General features: G+C 44.4%; 1 protein-coding gene across 3 annotated transcripts in view; it reads left to right on the top strand.

Moving 5' to 3' along the window:
• The first annotated feature begins 1,788 nt into the window (after nucleotides 1-1,788).
• cd2ap (CD2-associated protein) overlaps nucleotides 1,789-23,601 on the top strand; it is a 67,044-nt gene continuing 45,231 nt past the window's right edge. For all 3 annotated transcript variants that reach the window (XM_083933992.1, XM_083933991.1, XM_083933990.1), the window contains exons 1-4: nucleotides 1,789-2,042; nucleotides 16,324-16,481; nucleotides 21,018-21,195; nucleotides 22,573-22,673. In XM_083933992.1, the coding sequence (XP_083790118.1) occupies nucleotides 2,039-2,042; nucleotides 16,324-16,481; nucleotides 21,018-21,195; nucleotides 22,573-22,673 (441 nt within the window). In that variant the 5' untranslated portion in view covers nucleotides 1,789-2,038. The remainder of the gene's footprint in view (nucleotides 2,043-16,323; nucleotides 16,482-21,017; nucleotides 21,196-22,572; nucleotides 22,674-23,601) is intronic.

Raw genomic sequence — 23,601 nt, 5'->3', positions numbered from 1 at the left:
ACATGTCTTTCTACATCTCACGCCGATGATGTTCTCTGTATCTAACCTGTACTAACACACTAACATCCTGACACTAACTCTTCTCTTACACTTTATTCTTGTTGTTAGGTCAAAATGTTTTTGTATAGTTGCACTGTCGTTATTTGCTGCTCTGTGTGCCCTGAATTGCCCCCCAGGGACAAATAAAGTTTTTTGAATTGAATTGAATTGAATTAATTAGGCTATTATGTATAATCTATTTACTCAGTATTTATGCCTTTAACTGTTATAATCTATTTACTCAGTATTTATGCCTTTAACTGTTATAATCTATTTACTCAGTATTTATGCCGACACATCATGGCTGCGGAAATGATTTTGCACTGCAACTTTTGTAACTGTTACAAATCTTTTAAATCTTTTACATGTTTTAAATGACCTTGTATGTGTTTTAAATCTTTAATATGTGTTTTTCCCACTAAACCGCACTGTAACTTCTGTACCTGTAACAAATGTTTTATATGTTTTATGTGTTTTTTCAGTAACCTGCACTGTAACTTCTTTATTGTAACAATCTTCTACATGTTTTAAATGTTTATTTCCAGTAAATGCACTGTAACTTCTTTATATATTATTATATATGTCATATCCGTTCTTCTTTTATATGTTTTAAATTACCTTTATGTGTTTTAAATCTTCAATAAAAACTTTTTTTAGTGAACTGCACTGTAACTTCTTTATTGTAACACTATTTTATATGTTTTAAATGTTGATTTCCAGTAAATGCACTGTAAGTTCTTTACATATTATTATTATTATATATGTTATATGTCATATATGTTCTTCTTTAATATGTTTTAAATTACCTTTTCTGTTTCAGTGCTTTTTAATATTTGATGTAAAGCTCTTTGAATGTCCTTGTTATTGAATTATGCTTTACAAATAAAGACAGCACTGTAACTTCTGTAACTGTGACAATCTTTTATGTGTTTTAAATGTTGATTTCAAGTAAATGCACTGTAAGTTCTTTATATATTATTATATATGTCATATCCGTTCTTCTTTTATATGTTTTAAATGACCATTATGTGTTTTAAATCTTCAATAAAAACTTTTTTTTAGTGAACTGCACTGTAACTTCTTTATTGTAACACTATTTTATATGTTTTAAATGTCGATTCCCAGTAAATGCACTGTAACTTCTTTATATATTATTATTATATATGTTATATGTCATATATGTTCTTCTTTAATATGTTTTAAATGACCTTTATGTGTTTTTAAATCTTTAATATGTGTTTTTCCCACTAAACCGCACTATAACTTCTGTACCTGTAACAAATGTTTTATATGTTTTATGTGTTTTTTCACAGTAAACTGCACTGTAACTTCTTTATTGTAACACTATTTCATATGTTTTAAATGTCGATTTCCAGTAAATGCACTGTAACTTCTTTATATATTATTATTATATATGTTATATGTTATATATGTTCTTCTTTTATATGTTTTATTTACCCTTTTCTGTTTCAGTGCTTTTAAATATTTGATGTAAAGCTCTTTGAATGTCCTTGTTATTGAACTGTAATATAATAATTGTATTGAATATAATATATATAATAAATAAACCTGCGTTGCTGTGGTTACTGTACTTTCTGAGGGGGGGGGGGCAACATTACATTAAACATACCTCTCCTCTCGCGGGACTATCCCGTGAAACATCGCGAGATTTCCTGCTGTTTGGTATTTTGGTGGCAGCAGCGGCGGCAGACAGCCAGCAGCAGCCCGAGGAGGCAAGCCCAAGAAAGGTGGAGACTCCCGGTCAACTTCCTGCACTATAATCCCGAAGCACCGCCGAGAGAGAGAGCTGGGACTCCGCTGCTGCTACCGGGGGCGAGGGCGAATGGATACACGGCTCATTTCACCTCTTTTACGGCAGTGAAACCCCCCAAAACACCGCACTTAGTCGCCGGTTGGACGCCTACCTGGCCGGGAGCAAGCTAGCAGTGAGGCGGCAACATTCCCGACGTTTGCTATCGAGGCGGTGCGAAGGACAGGAATGGGTGAGTTTTCCATGATGTGGCGCTTGTGTTGGGGTTTGAAACTGCTCCTTATCTCCGTGTGATATAAGGAAACACACTCGAGGTGTTAAAGGAAATGTCAGTGACTTAATTTAGGCTGTTAAGCTTTTTTCCACCCGGGAGTTAAAGTGAGCAAAGCGGGCAGCTAGCTGGTTAGCCTAGCAAGCTAGCTGCCTGCTGTACTGGGTAACGCCACCTCCATCCTTGGATTTGGCTGCACACACACACACTCTCACACACACACACACACACACACACACACACACACACACACACACACACACACACACACACACACACACACACACACACACACACACACACACACACTCTATGTGAACTTTACCTCAAAGCTGATGTCAACAGAACCTCTGCAAAAACCTCCCCATGGTGTAACTTCAACCTACTGTCACCTTAGTTAGTTGAAATTCCCACTTTATTCTCTATTTTCTGTTATCAAAAGTTAGGACTCTTTGCAGCTTATGTGGAAAAATAAACAAGATTCAAGAAGCTTTATTTATTGTGCAACAGTTTCAATACAAAGATGAAAGTGACAATAAGCATAAAAACATAAATCAAATCAAAATAAGTCAAACAAATAACTAAGTGTGACAGAGTGCAACAGACATTGTGGTTAAACGCAGGTTCATACAATAAACAACAATACGCAGCGTGCAGTTTAGCAGCAGATTAAATAAAATAAGTACAAACTAAATAAGTGATGAGGAGCGATAAGTGATAACAGTGTTAAAGTGTAGCAGCATTTCTGACTGAACTAAGTTACAACTGAATACAGTGATGCAGTGATGATATAAAGTGATGCAGTGATGATATAAAGTGATGCGGTGATGATATAAAGTGATGCAGTGATGATATAAAGTGATGCAGTGACGATATAAAGTGATATAAAGTGATGCAGTGATGATATAAAGTGATAGAAAGTGATGCAGTGATGATATAAAGTGATGCAGTGATGATATAAAGTGATATACAGTGATGCAGTGATGATATAAAGTGATGCAGTGATGATATAAAGTGATGCAGTGATGATATAAAGTGATATAAAGTGATGCAGTGATGATATGAAGTGATAGAAAGTGATGCAGTGATGATATAAAGTGATGCAGTGATGATATAAAGTGATGCAGTGATGATATAAAGTGATATAAAGTGATGCAGTGATGATATAAAGTGATGCAGTGATGATATAAAGTGATGCAGTGATGATATAAAGTGATATAAAGTGATGCAGTGATGATATAAAGTGATGCAGTGATGATATAAAGTGATGCAGTGATGATATAAAGTGATACAAAGTGATGCAGTGATGATATAAAGTGATGCAGTGATGATATAAAGTGATGCAGTGATGATATAAAGTGATATAAAGTGATATAAAGTGATATAAAGTGATGCAGTGATGATATAAAGTGATGCAGTGATGATATAAAGTGATGCAGTGATGATATAAAGTGATGCAGTGATGATATAAAGTGATGCAGTGATGATATAAAGTGATGCAGTGATGATATAAAGTGATATAAAGTGATACAGTGATGATATAAAGTGATGCAGTGATGATATCAAGTGATATAAAGTGATAAGTGAAACAGGAGACTTTACTGTAGCCTCTTCTGACGGTGCAGGTTAACTTCCCCTTGTGGTATTGACTTTAGGTCTGATGTAAGCAGTAGTCAGGTGTTTTTGTGCACACACTGTGTCTTGACTCGTTGTTTCCGTGACTTACTGTAATTTCCCACAGGTTCTGAAACTGTGGTCCTCAAACTCTCTCTGGTGGTTCTTTGAGTCTCCAAAATGAAACAAAAAGGAATCATTCATTACTTATTACTAAATTAATGTCATGCTAAGCAAATACCTCAACTTTTAGGATCCTTGAAATTCGATTTAAATTAAGTTTAGCATTTCCTGTCATCCCTTTTGTTTCTGGAAAGTTTCCAGCAATTTACCAGAATTTTCTGTCCCTTTGCAACTCTAGCTGTGATTGGTTGTCTACAGTCAGTGCGTTTCCGTAAACATTAGTAACCCGAAAATGGTCTTTCCCCGGTTTAGGGAAAAACCAGCTGACTGAAGTCCCCTGGTGTCCATGTGCGGGGGTTGAATGGTGAAATGAGGGAGTAACTCTTCCTCCGGTACAGTAGGTGGAGCTCCACCAACATCCAGCTGCTCTGAACACGCCTTTATTTCCACCTTCACCTTTGTCACAATCACAAACAGACGACTTTTGGACAGAATTACGACAGAAACGGGTCTTTTGGTAGTGATGTTTTTGTCCCAGTCCTCCCTGGGTTTAGAGGGAACGCTTAATTGTTGTTGTTGTCGGTGCCGTTGCTTCCTGGTTTATTCTATTTCCGGGTCAAAAGCCACTGCTGCAGAGTGGGGAGCATGCAAAGACGAGAAGCCCGATAACAATCTGAGAACGCTGTTTACATGCGCGGACAATCGGGGTGGTACGCCACATACAAAGTTTGAGAAACACGGCTCTAATGCGTTCAGTCTGTTGTTCTTCCTTCAGCCTTACAACGTGGCACTAAATTCACCTTATTCTCCTGCATGTTTTAGGTTGGTAGAAAAATGGCCGACTCTTGGACAGCGTTACGACAGAAACGGGTCTTCTTGGTAGTGAAGTTAGGTGCCATGGCGGTTCTAACCCCGGCACGTGCGCAGACGAGAAACCCGATAACAACCTGGGAAAAGCGCTAACGTGCGTGAGAACTCCAGTTACAGGTTAAAGGAGTCTCTAGGTATGAGAACCCAAATTTTACCCGGGTTACTGTGTTTACATCGTGTTTGAGAAACTGGAGTCTGCCCTTAACCTGATTATGATCGTTTTTTAAAAACCGCGTGTTAAGCACTGTCACGGTTGGTTGTTGTGATGGTCACTCTGACTGAATCTAGAGGAAACACTCTGATCTTTGTCCGTAAACTGCGAACATCTGTACTGTACAGTGAAACCCGCCTGCTGCGTGGTGCTAGATGTGTCTGTGGTTGGTGTGGTTTGTGTGCAGTAGGACTTGTTCAAGAATGTTGCTATGCTGTAAAACAGGTTATACGCCCAGCCCTGCTTAGCCTTTACATGTGCAAGGGTTGCAGGTGGTGCTTTGACATTTGAAGTCTGAACTACTTCAAACAAAACTACTTTCTTACACTTAGGAGTATGAAACACTACTGCGATACGCCACAGTGAGCATTTAGGAGACACATGAAACACTACACTTGATTAGCAAAACATTACAGAATGTAATCAGATAACAGGCCGAGGAGTTCTCGCGGATGTGAAGCAACAAGTAAAACTGAAACCGTGTCTTTAAAATATCTGACAACTTCACATGAGACTCAATCAGAGTCGGCCTCTTAACCAGTGTTCGTCAATAGGACACTATAGGTTCACATGTAACGCACGGTCCTCTACTTTGGTATGTTTCTCCTGCAGTGGCTCAGCTCCAAGGATTTCTCGGCTGTGTTTGAACATGCCCGAGCTGTGCAAATGTGTGTGTGTGTGTGTGTGTGTGTGAGCCCCTCACATTCTGTGTTTGCTCTCTCTGAACTTAGCTTAGCCTACATGCATCCTGCTGCTGGTTCATCGATTCAAATCCCCCAAGGTGACATTTTGTTTTTTGTAGCAGTGAGTGTTGCTTTGTCTGGTCCGCTCTTTCCACCTCTGCGACAACAGGCATTTTTCAATCTTGTACAGTAATTCTTTGGCATTTTCTCTTTTATTTTGATAGCGGACGGCACACAAGAGAAAGGAAATGAGTGGTAAGAAAACAACAAAGGGCGCACTCCCACTGTGCCTCCGTACCCAAACAGGTTTCACGGCTAAAGTCTGGTTCCTTTGGCCAGTGTGAGTGCAACTGTACCGCGTCTAGGAGCGGCACGCTTGCCGTCCATGGCCCGTTAGGGAGAGGTGGGCTTTTGTAAAGCACGGTTGCACGTGTACGAGCACGAGCGTGCGCACGTGTACGAGCACGAGGCCTACGGAGGTTCTGAGGTCATTTCCTGTGCGCGGACATTTCAAACAATGGCGGCGAAAGGTTCACGTTGATGTGATGCGGAGGTGGAGTGTTTACTGCAGATTTGGTCGATGAAAAGATTCAAAAACAGTCGACAAGACGCACAAAAACTCAGAGGTCTACGGAAAGATCTGGAAACAAAGCCACGCATCGCCATGACGTCAGCAATGCGTGTGACGTGTTACGGCGTGATGACGTATAGGCAGCAAGAAGCATTCTCCGAGGCCCAGGTAGTGTGAGTACAAACGGGCCTGGAGGGGGGGACAAGGACCCTAAAGCATGGGGCACGGTATGGAGGCACAGTGGGAGGGCGCCCTCAGCCTCCCTGACGTCTCTGGTCGTTGTTTGCACATGGCTGCAGGCGTTTAGTTTGCTCACAGAACTTTGGGTTATGTAATACGTGAAACAGGTTTAATGACTTTAATAACAGCAGTAGTCTAGTTGGCCAAACGTAGCTTCCAGGTGTGTGTAACGTGTCAGGGCGTTGGTAAAACACACACACACACACACACACACATGCTCAGCTATTATCCTCACAGTCTGTGCTGTGGGTAAATAAAGGTGATGGAGTCGTGCTCTCTCCTCCCTCTCACTCCATTTCTCTGGGTAACACTTTGCCCTTCATATCACCCACCTCTCAGATCAGTGGGGAGGAATGCACGTATGCGTTTGCACTGATTATGTGTGAAGCACAGAGAGCACGCTGATGTAGACGCTCTGCCTGGCAGTCAGCTTGCTTGCGTGGCCTCGAGTATCCCCCCCTTTCTTTCCTTCTCTTCCTTCCTTCCTCCCCCCCTCTCTCCCTCCCCGTTACATCCTGCTGTCTCTCACTGGCTTATATAAGACCCGTAATGTACAAACTCTTTACCTGGAAGCATTGTGTGTGTGTGTGTGTGTGTGTGGACCCAGCACACGGACAGGAAGTGACATCAAAGTTAGCTGTGGTCTCTCTGTTTGACTGCTACACTCCAAAGTAAAGACATCATGATCAAATGTATTTAAAATACTTGCAAATAGGCTATGCAACATTATTAATGTAACTCATAACCAGTGTGTGAGCTTAGTCAATTATGGGGAGAAGGCTTTGGATCAACGATTATTTATATATATATATATATATATATATATATATATATATATATATATATATATAATAGCCTAGATTTAAGCATCAATAATAGCGTGCTCACACTGTCCTTTTGGCCGCGGCCAAAACCGGTTTTTCAGTTTAAGTCTAGTACCTTTAAGCCATGTGAGTGCACCCGCTCCGCGCTCAACTGCGGCCAGCGGACCGTCCACGGCCCGCTTGAAAGAGGTGGGCTTTAGCGGAGCCGTTTGCACATGTACGAGCACGAGCGTGCGCACGAGCACGAGCACGAGCCCTACGGCAGTAGCGTTATGTCCGCCTGTTCGGACATGTAAATAGAAGGACGGACCATGCGCGGACATTTAACAACAACAACAATGGCGGTGAAAGGTTCACGTTGGTGTGATGCGGAGGTGGAGTGTTTACTGCAGATTTGGTCGATGAAAAGATTCAAAAACAGTCGACAAGACGCACAAAAACTCCGAGGTCTATGGAAAGATTTGTAAACAAAGCCACGCACACGCGATCAATGCGTGTGACGTGTTACGGCGTGATGGCGTATGGACAGCAAGAAGCATTGGCCGAGGCCCAGGCAGTGTGAGTACAAACGGGGCTGGGGCGCGGGGGGGAAAGGGAGGGGGGACAAGTACCCTAAAGTCCGGGTCTCGGTCCGGGAGGACAGTGTGAGCGCGCCCTCAGACACAAAAAAACACTTTGATCGATCACTATGATCTATGATCCAAGTTTCCAATAAAACAATTATATATATATATATATATATATATATATATATAATTGTCTTATTGCTGTTTAAATCTAGGCTATTATATATCTAATAGTCGTTCCATATAAATGAAGAGCTCTTTTCCAAAACGAGATAAAAGCCACTTTGCTGTTTACAGAACCTTTTCACTGCTTCATCAGTGTTTCTGCCAAATCTCTTTATGTCCTTGTTTAAAACGGTCTCAAGATGCAGTTCCTTTCCAAACCGCGACCAGCGCCAAACCTATTTTTAGCCTAAATGCGTTACGTCCTCTCGACCAATCAGAATCCAGTGAGCGTTCTATGCGATCCAACATGGCGGCCCTCTGAAGCGGGAGAGTTTTTTGTGTCGTCCGTCCGTTCAACATGTTCAGACTGAGTGAAAGTGAAAAAAACGACTAAAAACAAATGAAAAACACCACAAAAATGTGACAAAATTATTAAAAACAGATGCAAAATACCACAAAAAGTGAAAAAAACGACTAAAAACAGATGAAAACACACACAAAAAGCAAAAAAAATGACTAAGAACAGATGAAAACACCACAAAAACAACTAAAAACAGATGAAAAACACAAAAACGATTAAAAACTGTTGAAAAAACACAAAAACGATTAAAAACAGATGCAAAATACCACAAGAAAGGTAAAAAAAATTCTATAAACTGATGAAAACTCTCGACCAATCAGAATCCAGTGAGCGTTCTATGCGATCCAACATGGCGGCGCTCTGAAGCGTCCGTCCGTTCAACATGTTCAGACTGAGCCATAAAAACCATTTTGACACGATACATTGAATATTAACCAAATGTGTGGGTCTGGGTAAAAAATGTCATTTTCCTGAAAACTATTCAAATGGATTTAGAGCGTTTTGGAAAAAAGCTCATATATATATCTAAAATATTTAAATAGCCATAAAAAAGCCTACATTTAAACGGCAATAAGACACAAAAAACACACTATGATCCAAGTTTCCGATAAAACAACGACCTGAAACTCTAAGTAAAGTGCTGCCTCATGCAGTCATGAGTGCAGACATCGATAAAATCAGAGCTTTCACTGTCAGGACTCATGTGACAGCAGAGGCGACGCCGCGCTGCGCTCCGTGGTGTATGACAGGAAATGCCCTTTCCCCGCTCTGAGAGTTACAGAGAGGGGGGTTAACAACGGGCTACGGGCCGCGGAAGAAGCATTTCCTCGTCTGACACTCAGGCATGAACTGTGTCTGTTTGTTTTAGTCTTTTAAGGCTGTTGGAGTTATCACATTTTAGTTTTTCAATTATGATTTTGGCTGGTAAGAAGAACAGTGAGCATGTTTCAGCCCAGTTTTGTGGAATGACTCCTTTTGATCATCTCTCTGCAGCAAACATGTCAGGAATCCTCAGCTGCTGCTCCCTAGGGGCGCCCTCCCACTGTGCCTCCGTCCCGAGCCCCGTGCTTTAGGGTCCTTGTCCCCCCCTCCAGGCCCGTTTGTACTCACACTACCTGGGCCTCGGAGAATGCTTCTTGCTGCCGATACGTCATCACGCTGTAACACGTCACACGCATTGATGACGTCATGGCGATGCGTGGCTTTGTTTCCAGATCTTTCCGTAGACCTCAGAGTTTTTGTGCGTCTTGTCGACTGTTTTTGAATCTTTTCATTGACCAAATCTGCAGTAAACACTCCACCTCCACATCACACCAACGTGAACCTTTCACCGCCATTGTTTGAAATGTCCGCGCATGGTCCCTCCTTCTTTTTTCTATGTCCCAACAGGCGCACAGGAAATGACCTCAGAACCGCCGTAGGCCTCGTGCTCGTACACGTGCGCATGCTTGTGCTCGTACATGTGCAAACGTGCTTTACTAAAGCCCACCTCTCCCAAACGGGCCGTGGACGGCAAGCGTGCCGCTCCTAGACGTGGTACGGTTGCACTCACACTGGTCAAAGGAACCAGACTTTAGCTGTGAAACGAGCCTGGGCATGGTACAGAGGCACAGTGGGAGGGCGCCCTTAGGGAGCAGCAAACATGTCAGGAATCCTCAGCTGCTGCTCCCTAAGGCCCTACGGTCTCATGCCACTGTTCAATCTTCATAATGAGAGAGAAAGCATGTTTCCCAGTGTGTGTGTTTGCATTCTTTCTATCGTTATCTCTCGCTACTTTAACACCCACATCAGAGGTCGGCTAACTTTCGTTTCCTCTTGTTCCTGGTGGTCTGTAAACCCGTGGGCGGCGCCAAATAATCCACCAGGAAGTGACCTGGCAGTGTGCTTTGTATCAGTCTCAAGGTGAATTTACAATAGCAGTGCTCACTGTTCACTGTAAGAGCCAGGCACTGTTCCTTATCGGTCGGTCAAACACAGTGTTGGCAGGTGAATGGAAATATTTAGAGTCATTTCATATCTCAAGGTAAAAACACTAAAGTGAGCTCTGATCTCCTCCAGCGTTGTGTTTGCGTGTAAAGGTAAAAACACTAAAGTGAGCTCTGATCTGCTCCAGCGTTGTGTTTGCGTGTAAAGGTAAAAACACTAAAGTGAGCTCTGATCTGCTCCAGCGTTGTGTTTGCGTGTAAAGGTAAAAACACTAAAGTGAGCTCTGATCTGCTCCAGCGTTGTGTTTGCGTGTAAAGGTAAAAACACTAAAGTGAGCTCTGATCTGCTCCAGCGTTGTGTTTGCGTGTAAAGGTAAAAACACTAAAGTGAGCTCTGATCTGCTCCAGCGTTGTGTTTGCGTGTAAAGGTAAAAACACTAAAGTGAGCTCTGATCTGCTCCAGCGTTGTGTTTGCGTGTAAAGGTAAAAACACTAAAGTGAGCTCTGATCTGCTCCAGCGTTGTGTTTGCGTGTAAAGGTAAAAACACTAAAGTGAGCTCTGGTCTGCTCCAGTGTTGTGTTTGCGTGTAAAGGTAAAAACACTAAAGTGAGCTCTGATCTGCTCCAGCGTTGTGTTTGCGTGTAAAGGTAAAAACACTAAAGTGAGCTCTGATCTGCTCACGCTGGCTCTCGTGGCGTGCGTGTCTCCGTAACATCCGTGTGCAGAGTTCAGGTAAACAACAACAAACATGTGGGACTGTTTCCATCAGTGGGACGTTCAAGTGTCCTGGGTGGAGCTGAGGCGTTGGGAGGCTGCAGACCGTGCTGCAGATCCCTGTCACACTGTACGGCTTCCTGCTTCTCCGCTGTTAGGGAGAAAAGGACGTTTCCCAGCATGCACCAGCTCTGGGTGCTGTGGTGTGGCAGCGCTTCACAGCTCCACCTACACACCTGTCGTGCACACTACGTCCAATTTACACACATTTGCGTCACCGTGTGCACGCAGATTTCCCCCATAGACGCTCGTCTACACGCGGAGCAAAAAGTGAGAACGTAACGCCACTTTTGTGCTTCCTTTCTAGATCGTCTCCGTCTGAACACGGTATCATCATCAACCTACAATATATAAAACAGCTTAGTGCTGAGGTCAGGTCCTCAGAGCTGTGACTGTGTTGTGTGTGTGTGATGACTCCAGACGTGTCTTCCATAGTGTCAAAAAACATTGTACAAAAATGTTTTTAAGACGCCTCTATCGTTGCCACAAGACTCCAGGGGCGTGCGGCAGGACACCCCGCACCCTCTCTTCCCTTGGTTATGTATCTGGTCCCGCTCCGGCACACGCCTCTCGCTCTACTCTCATCATCTGCTTGACGGCACATCATTTAGTGGATGTGCTTTTGGCTCTTAGCTTTGACCCATTTCTGTATTCATGGCCGGACAACAGGACAACTCCTGCAGCACGGCTGTGGATGAGTCCTATATTTACACACACACACACACACACACACACACACACACACACACACACACACACACACACACACACACACACACACACACACACACACACACACCTGTATGCTGGCTGTGTTTAGTGTATTTAGAAAGGCATTTCCTTTGCGGAACAAACTAAGAAGACTTTGTCCGCTGCCCCGCTGCTGTTGCTGGTATGTCACAGGCCAACACCCTTCACTCACTCAGTGTTAGAGCAGAGACTGTTCACAGTTCATGTGTGTGTAATGTTTTTCCTCTCACAAACAAAGAGAAGACCTTTTGAAATCACTACGTTGTTGTATTTTCAGATGCTTGACTTCAGTGTGCACCACAGGGGCAAATAAATAAATCTAATGTTTACAAATTAGTATGAAAAACCTCACTCAGGCACCTGTATCAGAGCTGGTATCCACAGAGCTTTTGAACAACACCTCCCCCTGATTATCTGTGTCTTAAAGCGCCAGAGAACAAAATCCTGTTCAGAGGTGTTGACGTGGTACTGAGTGGGCCGGCCTACGTTACTCAGGCAGGGTGTGTTTGTGTGGTTGCTGAGGCGCTGTCGTGTGTGTGTGTGGCTGCAGAAAATCCCTCTGTTGCACATCCAGTCATCTGGAAGTCGCCCCGTTAACTCAGCAGAGTGTGACTTTGTCCATCGGTTGCCTCTTGTTTTGTTTACTACAGCAGAGCGTATCTCTTCCTGTGGTTACACGGACGGACGCTCCCGAATGACTGTCCGGGGCCTTGTCTGGCTTGTTTATTTGTGTGTTGCTCAGCTTGTGTTGGGTTTTTCTCTGCACTTCATGTGTCTCGACTGATGGTCTCATGATTCGATTCGATATCCCGAATTATAATTACATATTTTTTAGAATGCAACGCTTCTTCCTGCAGGAATAATGCTGCACAGCGACACAGCCCACCCAACACCTGATGCTTATTCTCAATCACAACAGTCACAGTTCCTCTTTAAGGATTTATTCCTCTTCCCATTCTGTTAATGATCAGTCAGCTGTGGAGAACAGGCGCTCCTTTGGCACAGAGGTGGCGGGTATCAGACGTTTTTTTGTCCCGGTGCCTGTTGGACTTCCACCACTCCGGTGGGTTTTTCTGAGGACGAATGCACCGCTCACCGAAACAAGCATCTACCTCGTTAACACCAATATTTTCAAACTAGGCCTCCTGAGGAGGGTGTCCAGTGGCTCAGCGTTGCGGCCCCAAACATCACTGCTTTCCCACTCCATATCATCTGGGCCTTGCACGGTAACCCCGTCATGTAGCTCACACAACTACTTTGATGGTGGGGTTAAAACTTTAAGGTGTTTGTGTCACGGGTCAAGCGCAGAAGCAAGAGGTGCTGTGCGAACACACAAAAACGTCAGGAGTGCAAACGTGCTTTACAAAAGCCCACCTCTCCCAAACAGGCTGTGGATGGCAAGCGTGCAGCTCCTAGACGCGGTACGGTTGCACTCACACTGGTCAAAGGAACCAGACTTTAGCCGTGAAACCTGTTTGGGCACGGGACAGATGGACAGTGTGAGTGCACCCCTAGATACTGAGAACTTGATGTCGAAAGGAAAGCTGGTCTCAGATCAGTGGTCAGGGCCCGTTCCTCCTCTGAGGTTGGCCCAGGCTGCTGTAGCGTCGGGGCCACAGCTGGTGATGTCAGACGGACAGGAGAGCCACACACACACACGTACACGCCAACAGTCAAACACGTTTTACAGCAGTTTAGCTTTCTTCGCTCCACTAATTTAGTTTAGTGCCGAGAAAGACACAACGTCTGCAGAGCTCCCTTCTTGTTTTTGTTTTGGCTGTCCGTGACGTGACGTCTGCCGTGCCGGTCGAGTCTCTCTGCACTGAGTCATGTGTTAAAGGGCCATAACGTGTAGTAAATTACCTCATTACCAGTTAGTCCTCTGCAGCCTGCCTATTTTTAGAGGCTGCTCAACCCGCTGCACTGGAATCAGCCCGGCAGCCCGTCAAACTCCCTCGCCTCTCCTTTGCTCTCGATCTGTCGTTCTTGTGAACACAGATGCATCTTAGCTCGTCAGAGGACAACACATTATGCGTGGGTGAACGTCTGTTATTATATACTGTATGTGTACGCTGTTTCTCTGTAGAAGTGTTGTCCGGGCTTTTTTCTTGGAGTTCCCCCTAACGTGATTATATTTTCAGCTGTTTGACAAACGGCCAGGAAACAAAGGACATACGATAGGAATGTACGATAATGGCAAGCATAATACCACTCTTACCACTAATTACGGTCAACATTAAAATCTCATTTTAAGAGGATTAATCAAGACAAATTGCTTCAGTTTCAGGACACAGTTACTTTATTGCAGCTTTGTACCTCAACCTCAACTTTTTAAATGTATCTCGCACAGCAGCAGAATAATCTCTTAACACTCTTGCTGTTGTATTCTTATTTACTTATCCTTATTTAATACTTTTATGTTGTTGTTTTTAGCTCAAACAGCCACTTCACAATCAAGAAGAATGATTTTTCAATGTTCCTATGCTTTTGAAAGGTATCTTTGGTTGCACGGTGTATTTTACAAAGGGCTCCAGACTGCTCCCAAAATATCCCATGGTGTCATTCATGCAAGCGCATCATCTGATCATCATCACCGGTGCCGAAGTCTGAGCTTTCACCGTCCAGACCAACGTCATGGGGGGCGTTTTCAAATCTTCCCACTCTGGGACTCGGTTTCAAAAGACCCAGATATAATTGCGCCGGTGTTGATTGTCGGACAGCGTTATTAAAGTTGAGCTGTAACAGGGAAACATGTCTCCGTGTGGACCGGCCCTAAGAAACCTTTAGGGTCATCAAATGGTTGTTTTGTTGTAGTTCCTGACATCGATCCAAGTTATGAAACGACTGCCATGATTTCTTCTAACAACCTGAATTCACTCCAAACCTTTGTCTGGATGCCACATACCGTATTTTCCACACTATAAGTTGCACCTAAAAACCTTCAACTGTCTCCAAAGTCGACAGTGCGCCTTTATAATGTGGTGCTCCTTATATATGGACCAATATTGAGCCACAACAGGTCTCCAACTACGGTGAGCAGCCGCCGACTCTATTTTCCCCCGTAGAAGAAGTAACGCGCGGTGCATGTTGAGATATACGACTGTGTGAAGCGTGCCGTTTCATTTCCATGTGTGTGTTTGTGTAAAGAGCCCAAAATGGCTCCTGTTAAGAGACACGCTTACGACGCAGAGATTACACTCAAGGCCATTAGTCACGCAGGAGAACACGGGAATAGAGCAGCAGCCAGAGAGTTTAACATGAACCAATCAATGGTGCCGAAGTGGAGGAAGCAACAACACGACCTCCCCTGACTGTTTTGTTGACGTTCCCTTTAGCGCAGCTCCATCTAATGGATGCAGAACGTAACCCCAGCCTCCACTGTAGCGTCTGTTCTATGCGCCTTATGATGTTGTGCGCCTTATAGTGCGGGAAATACGGTAACTATTATGACATCTATAATAACCAGAGACATTTAACCCTCCTGTTGCCCTCAAATTTGACTAACACCATTTATTCTAGGGGTCAATTTGACCGCAGCAGTTTAAACATCTGTAAAATGATCATAATCAATGTGTGACTCAAGTGAAGTCGGGTACTTTATGTTTTTATTTAACAAAATGAAAAATATCACTGATGTTAAACTGCATGGAGGGATTTCTGTGTGTGTGTTTTAAAGTAACTCTGTTATTTTAAGGCTATTTTGTGTTATTTGTAACATCTGGAATGAAAGTAACGTCCGTTATCAAGGACAGCAGCGTGAATTTGACCTCATATAATATTTGAATTGTAAAATAAACAATAATAATAATGATTAAATCATCCAGATTATCAAACTGACCCAAAGGAACACCGATGCCACAAGTACATGTACGATAAGAACAATAAAAAATATATATAATCATGATAATTTTAGGTTTTTTATGAGTTGTCCCCATAAAATGAGGAAAAGTCATAAATATAAAGCAAAAAAACAAAAAAATGACATTATTTAGAGATGTTAAACATTAAATGGGGTCAAATTGACCCTTAGGAGAACAGGAGGGTTAAACAGAATCTCAACTAATCACTTCACGGTGCAGTCCAGAAGTTCAGACTCTGTTTTAATTAGTGTGACTATTGAAAGCTTTTCTAACTGTTGAGTTTCACTTGAGTTTGCTGTAGAAACTTCAGCTCCTGCCACAATAACAACAGCTGTTTTCACCACTATGTTCTGGTTGTGCCTCGATGGTAGCCCTAGATCTTGCAAGACTCACGTCTCGGAGACACTAACCTTAACCATTGATGCTCAAAGTTTTGAATATTTAATACAGAATTGACATTTGCTCATTGCTGCTATTGTTAGTTTGTTAATCTCTTCTTCTTGTTGTTTCTCTTGTCACTCCCTTCAAACCCTTTCTCTTCCTGAACGTCCTCATCCCGTCGCTCTCGACCTTCTGCCCTTCCTGCAACTGCCTCTGTTGCCTCTTTCCCCCTCATGTTGGCTTCCTCTCATTCCCACACCCCCCCCCCCCCCCTTCCTTTTCCTTTCCTGTCTATTTCCTCCGTCATTCTCTCTCTCGAGCAGAGGTCGTGGTGGAGTACGAGTACGAGGCGCTCCATGAGGACGAGCTGACCCTGCGACCCGGCGACGTCATCAAAAACGTGCGGTACATCGAGGAGGACGGCTGGATGGAGGGAGACCTCAACGGGAAACGGGGCCTCTTCCCCGACAACTTTGTTAAGGTGAGAGGCAGACTGATTAGTCTCTGTTTGATTTAGGATATAGGTCTTTTGTAATGCCTCTGACTCGACCACTCTTAAATGATCAGATGTTTACAAGGTAGAGCTGACCTCGTAAACACCTCATCAGGTTTAAAACGCTGTTGTTTCATCAGAGATCATTTTCAGACCGTCAGCGGTCTGCAGCGAAGTGTTGACCACATCCTACAGTAGACGGTGACTGATTTCTGAGCCACGTCTGGGTTACTGAGAAGGAATTAAAGCTATTTATTGGGGGTAATGCGAGTCTTTTTACAGCAAAACAAGAGTTAGGGCGCTCCCGCTGTGCCTCTGTCCCGTGCCCCAGCACGTTTCACGGCTAAAGTCTGGTTCCTTTGACCAGTGTGAGTGCAACCGTACCACGTCTGGGAGCGGTACGCTTGCTGTCCACGGCCCGTTTGGGAGAGGTGGGCTTTAGTAAAGCACGTTTGCACATGTACGAGCACGAGCGTGCGCACGTGTACGAGCACGAGGCCTACGGCGGTTCTGAGGTCATTTCCTGTGCGCCTGTTGGGACATAGAAAAAAGAAGGAGGGACCATGCGCGGACATTTAAAACAATGGCGGCGAAAGGTTCACGTTGGTGTGACAGCAACACCAAGGACGACACTTCCCATTATATTTGTTCCAGATCAGAATGTGAAATTGCGTTGACAAAAGGCAGGAGTCCGCAGTTGCACAGGATTTATACCTGTTTTTTAGGCTCTTATTTTACAACTTATAAGTGTGGACAGACGGCGTCCATGCACCGCGACAGTCTGACGCTCGTATGCCGTTAGGACACAGTAGTTACATTTCATTTTTTCAGCCATGACTTTAAGTTTAGTTTATTTGAAAACAGGGACAGTGCACATTAATAACATTACTGTAAATGCACCAGAATTAACCAAGAGGCTATTTTTCATCTCTAGTCCCTAGACAGATGTTAAAGTCACCCTAAAAACAGAACAGACTGCTCTACCTGCAGCCATCTTGCCTTGACTCTTCACGCTCCTCTGCCTGTAGTTTGCTAGGATTGATTGATTGGTGTATCTGTAGGGTGGTGCATGAGCCTGACCAGCCAATAGTGGGACTTTGATGTGATAGTACGATCTCTCTGCTTTGGCAGGTCATCAGCATGCTCTTATATTGTTTATATCCCCCCCCCCCCCCCCCCCCCGACCCCTGACGGAAAGCCTTTAGTTAGTGTGTGGCTCTTAAATGAGCCGTTGCGTTGTCGTGATATAGTGCTTAGTTAAAAACAGGTGCTAAAAGAGTGCTGTAAAGACTGCAGTGCACATTGCTTACGTTCTCTCTTGCCGTCTTTGACGTCTCTCAGCTGTTTTACCCCGTTCAATAATCCGGCGTAGTGAGATAGGTAATCTGCTAAACAGCCTGGCCCAGTCACTGAGCTCGATAGTTAATCCTGTAAGGAGCCTGCTGGCTGCTGACCTTTGCTCCGGACAGCGTCCCTGTCGCCTCAGATGTTGTCCTCTTCCTGTTTCCTTACTGGTGTTGTTGCTGAGCGACCGGGGGGCATGAAACATGTCTGGGGGGGAGACGGTAAGCAGTGCTTAACCATGGTTAATTAGCATTAATTGGCATGGATGTATCTTGTTAATTGAAATGAATGTAAGGTCTTAAAGATTGTCGTGAGGATAAAAAGAGTTGGTGTGTGATTATGAGTCATGTTTATGGGAGTAGGTTTCAGGTCTGTGTGTATTTCCTTGGAGGTGCAACCATCCCAGTGTTGCTGGCTGTGTCAAAATGTATCTGTGTGAATAAGGCTATGATATATGTGTTAATGGGACATTATGAACGTTTGTAATGTCAAGCAAATATTTATAGTGCAGCACAAAGAACCTTTATTTTGCTGGATTATTTTATTTGGGGGATAAATTCTGATTCTGTAATTTTTCAGTCGTTGGTTCGGGTCCTGAGTTTTTTTTTAAGGAACTAAAAGTTTAATTGTGAAGCAATTTAAACATGCAATTCAAATTGTCGTACAAGGGGATGCTTTAGAATGACATTTAAGCACAATATAAGATACAGGAAATAATCAGCCACAAATATAAGCCCCTGAGCAGTAGCACCATAGTGATGGTCTGTCATCAGAGCCTGGTGAGTCCGTCCTGATCTCAGCGTTTGTTTCTTTGGTGGATTGAAGTGAAACAGAAGAGACTGTTGAGTGTAAACAACATGGAGGCTTCCACGGATGAGATGAGCAGCTATGGAGCGAGCCGCTCACTAACTCTTTGTTCTCTGGATCCCGATGAGTGGGCATAGACAAGACCACTGTACGTGTAAAGCCCAGTTCAGACCAGTAATTCACAACACGACGGAACTGTTTTAGATCGTTGCAGGTGAAAGTTGCAGCGGCGTGAACTGACCCGTCTCGTCTGGACTCAAACTGGCTGATGTTGTCGCCTGAGACTGAGCTTGTTAAATCACCAGCAGCTGCTTTTACAACGTAACACACACGTCACCTGTTTCAACAGCCAATCAAGTCTGAGCAAAGTCCGCTGGTCAAGTCACTAAACTGTCAGCTGGTTGACAGCTGGATGAAGCAAGTGTGTGTGTGTGTGTTTGTGTGTGTGTGTGTGTGTGTGTGTTAGAGCGAGAGAGAGAGAGAGATGGAGAGAGGGTCAAGTGAGCGATACAATAAATAAGGAGAGCGAGCGCAGTGAATCAGGGTAATAAAAAGTTATTTTGTCTGTTTCATCACGACTACAAATGCAGCTGGAGCGAGCATCTCTACACCTCTGTCCTCATTTATATCTTTTAATGCTACAAATTATTCGGAAGTACAGAGAGGCGTTGCTTTGGAGACGATAACCACCCCACCTTGTCTCCTCGGTCTGAACAGGTTTCAGAACGTTGCGGACCTGCCTGTTGGAAGTAGTTGCAAGTCCCAACCCTTCTCGTTGTGAAGGAACGGTCTGAGCTGGGCTTAAAGCACCAGTGCAGCGTCGCCCATCTGCACACTGCTGACAGCATTCAGTGAAGGTGCGATGTGGACTTTGTGCCGTTGTCAGGGAGTTCCCCGGGCCGAGGGAATGTGACAGCTTTTACGGCCCGGCTGCGTGATGTGATTGGGATCATTAGCGACGGGGCTGTGGGCTGTAACTAGTCGACACACCGCGCTGAGCACCAAGGCTCGTTGCCATGGTTATGGTTTATTTTGTGTCCCTTGAGCTCACCAGAATGCAGTTTGTCGCACGCATTTATCTTCCCCTTGTGTTTTGTGAAACGGCGACCTGTTCCCTTCCATACCAACGTCTCCAGAATCCCCTTGGGACGACGTTGTTGCCGTCTCTGCTGCCTCGGCATTTTTGCGCACATAGCTTCGCTCCTGGATGCAGAACGGAGAGACGTGTTTCCCTGACCACATCCAGAAGATGAGCACACTGTGTGTTTGGGCTGCAGCCCTGAGAGGAACACAGGGATTTCTTAGTTCTTTCTTTGCTCCACTGCGACAGTATGCAGATCCTCACCTCTTTAATGAGTTAATTTGGGCTTTAATGTTTAATGTTGGGGTTAGAAAATGAGGTTCATGGTCAGAGGTCAGAAATGAGTCACACTGCTGCTGAACACAGAGGATTATGAAAGTCTTCAGCGTGAATAAATAAATATTATCCAGTCAAAGACGAATGTTTAGGGTTTTAAAATGAAGATTACTTGGTAAGGTGTAATGTCTACTGTCCGTTTGTACTCACACTACCTGGGCCTCGGCGAATGCTTCTTGCTGCCTATACGTCATCACGCCGTAACACGTCACACGCATTGATGACGTCATGGCGATGCGTGGCTTTGTTTCCAGATCTTTCCGTAGACCTCGGAGTTTTTGTGCGTCTTGTCGACTGTTTTTGAATCTTTTCATCGACCAAATCTGCAGTAAACACTCCACCTCCGCATCACACCAACGTGAACCTTTCACCACCATTGTTTGAAATGTCCGCGCATGGTCCCTCCTTGTTTTTTCTATGTCCCAACAGGCGCACAGGAAATGACCTCAGAACCGCCGTAGGCCTCGTGCTCGTACACGTGCTCGTGCTCGTACACGTGCAAACGTGCTTTACTAAAGCCCACCTCTCCCAAACGGGCCGTGGACGGCAAGCATGCCGCTCCTAGACGCGGTACGGTTGCACTCACACTGGTCAAAGAAACCAGACTTGTTGTTTGGGCACGGTACGGAGGCACAGTGTGAGTGCGCCCTACAGTAATCTGCATTAAAGACGGGGTGGAAAAGAAGTATTAGAGATGTTCAGATACCATTTGTTTCTTTACTGATTCCGATATCTGAACTTGTGTATCCGTGTATACGAGTACAGATCTGACACCAGTGTGTTAAAATATGTATTATTATAATTTATTATATTGATTTCTTTCTTTTGATGGCCCCTCATAACTGAAAAAGAACATAAATAAACCCTGATGCCTGCAGCATCCGAGGCATTTCCGATGCTTTAAAAAGATGCTTCCCATTTATTGCTGTGTCTTTGTTATTGTTTTTGTTTTTTAGGAATTAAAGAAAGACTCCAAAGAGGTCAAGGAAACAAAGAACGAGCCAAAAGAGGAGTCCTCTCATGCTCCCAGGAGAGAGAAGAGTGCAGGGAACGTGGCCAACCTGGTGCAGAGGATGAGCACCATCGGCATCCCCACCGGCGGCTTCCTGCCGCAGCCCCCAGCAGCTGCAAAGAGTAAGATGCAAGGTTATATGGGTCAGGACGTAATACCTGTAAATAAGTGGTGTTCAAGGCCAACTACAGCGCGTCATGTCAACACTTATTTTGGTTTTGATTTCCTGGTTTGCTTTGTGTCGTGGGGTCCGCAGTAAAACCCGGAGCGGAGCTTTGAGTTGCCTTTTGTGAACTGGATTGAACTGTTGTTGGACCTGAGTCCGTGGATTGATCTCTGAGACTGTGGGACACTATTCACACAACGCTGAATGATACAAATTGAAAAGTGAACTGAATTGTGGTGTGTTTGTCTTTTGCAGTGCTGCTTATTGATGCCATTTCATCCGCTCTATTGTTTTGTTTGGTTTGACGGAGATCTTTTCTTTCTATGTTATAATTATTATTTCCTTAAACACATCAAACCCTCTACACTGTAACATTATTACTCGTGCGTCTGCTGTGTGTGAGCTGATGTGTCCTCTCATGTATACGTGTGTGTGTGTGTGTGGCATAGCAGCACCGTGTCCCGTCTTGCTCAAACATCCCGTCAGTAGAGCACTTTTATCTTTGACTTTTCCCACTGAGCTCCAGTGACTGCCGTGCTTTTTGAGGAGTCCAAAGTACAGAGCTCAACTTGGTTTTATCCCAGACTGTCTGGGTTATCACAAAGTACAGGCTTGTCTGTAAAGGGGGTGCTTGTGGGTACCCATAGAGCCGGTTCTCATCAGATATGTTGAGGTCAAAGGTCAAGGGAGCCCTTTGAGAATGGCTGTACCCGGTTTTCCCTCGCCAGCATTTGGGACGTTGGAAAGTTATTTGCCCCCTTCCCAAAAACCAGCATGTTATTTAAAGCTGCCAGAGGAATTCTTTAATGAACAGTGCTTTTAAGTATCAATACAGTGACTGATCACTTTATCAGCTGATCAGAGAATGTAAACAAACAAACAAACATGTCACTAGATGAAGCAATACAATGATAAGTGGTCAAAGGGGACCAGGCTGGTGCTGGAAACTCTGGTCTCCACTGTAGAAAACTCTTGTCTGAAGTGGATCAGCTGGTGTTTTAATAAGTCTTCCCACACGTTCACGTTCACGTTGATGCCGTTTCTTCTCTGCCTCTCACCTGTTGTTGTGTGCAGTTGTGCTCGTTCAGCAGGTTGTGTCTGAAACCACCTCGCAGCGCGGTCCCACTCCCTGGATTCACCCCTGGTTCACTTCCTTTACCTGTCCCAGTTCTCACACCGCCCCCTCTTGACACGAGACAGAGACGTGCCAGGGCACACAGCAGAGCTCTCCCCATTTGATAAGACACAGACTGACACGACATCTCACGCACACGTGAGGCCACACAACAGGTCGGTTGACTAACTGGTGTTTTTGTGACCCGCCTTCCCACAGAGCCGAAGAAGAGGCAGTGCAAAGCTCTGTTTGACTATCAGCCACAGAACGAAGATGAGCTGGATCTGAAGGTCGGAGACATCGTAGACATCATCGAAGAGGTACTTTTAACGCATGCACTGACTTGATACTGTAAAGGTCCTGTACATATTCAACCAATCACGTTCTGGTATGACTGCATTCTTTTGGAAGAGTCTGTTTCCTGGGATCTGCACGTTGTCATTTAGAAATGGTGACCTTTAAAGTGTTTAGGATAAACAAGAGGTTGCTTCGGTCTTTGGTGTGTACTTTGAGACACTGGTGTCCGTGTAATATTACACTTATATCACGTCTTTAACCTCTGAGGATGCACCATCTGTTAACTGGTTATTTGTGGTGGAGGCAGGTCAGAACAAGCTAGAGTCAGCAATGTGCAGCAGGAAGTTTAGTGTGTGTGTGTGTGTGTGTGTGTGTGTGTGTGTGTGTGTGTGTGTGTGTGTGTGTGTGTGTGTGTGTGTGTGTGTGTGTGTGTGTGTGTGTGTGTGTGTGTGTGTGTGTGTGTGTGTGTGTGTGTGTGTGTGTGTGTGTGTGTGTGTGTGTGTGTGTGTGTGTGTGTGTGTGTGTGTGTGTGTGTGTGTGTGTGTGTGTGTGTGTGTGTGTGTGTCTCTGTGTCTCTGTGTCTCTGTGTCTGTGTGTGTCTGTGTGTCTGTGTGTCTGTGTGTCTTTGTGAGTGTGTGTGTGTGTGTCTCTGTGTCTCTGTGTCTCTGTCTGTGTCTTTGTGAGTGTGTGTGTGTCTGTGTCTCTGTCTGTCTTAGTGTCTGTATGTGTCTCTGTGTGTGTGTGTGTGTCTGTATCTTTGTGTCTGTCTGTGTGTCTGTCTGTGTCTGCGTATGTGTGTGTGTCTTAGTGTGTCTGTGTGTGTGTCTCTGTCTGTCTTAGTGTGTGTGTGTCTCTGTCTGTGTCTTAGTGTGTGTGTGTGTGTCTCTGTCTGTGCCTTAGTGTCTGTGTGTGTGTCTGTGTCTGTGTGTGTGTCTCTGTCTGTCTTAGTGT

Source organism: Echiichthys vipera (genome assembly GCF_963691815.1).
Source record: "Echiichthys vipera genome assembly, chromosome: 19".
Lineage (NCBI taxonomy): Eukaryota > Metazoa > Chordata > Actinopteri > Perciformes > Trachinidae > Echiichthys > Echiichthys vipera.
Note: the sequence above shows the minus strand (reverse complement) of the source record. Positions and strands in the feature narration are given on the sequence as shown.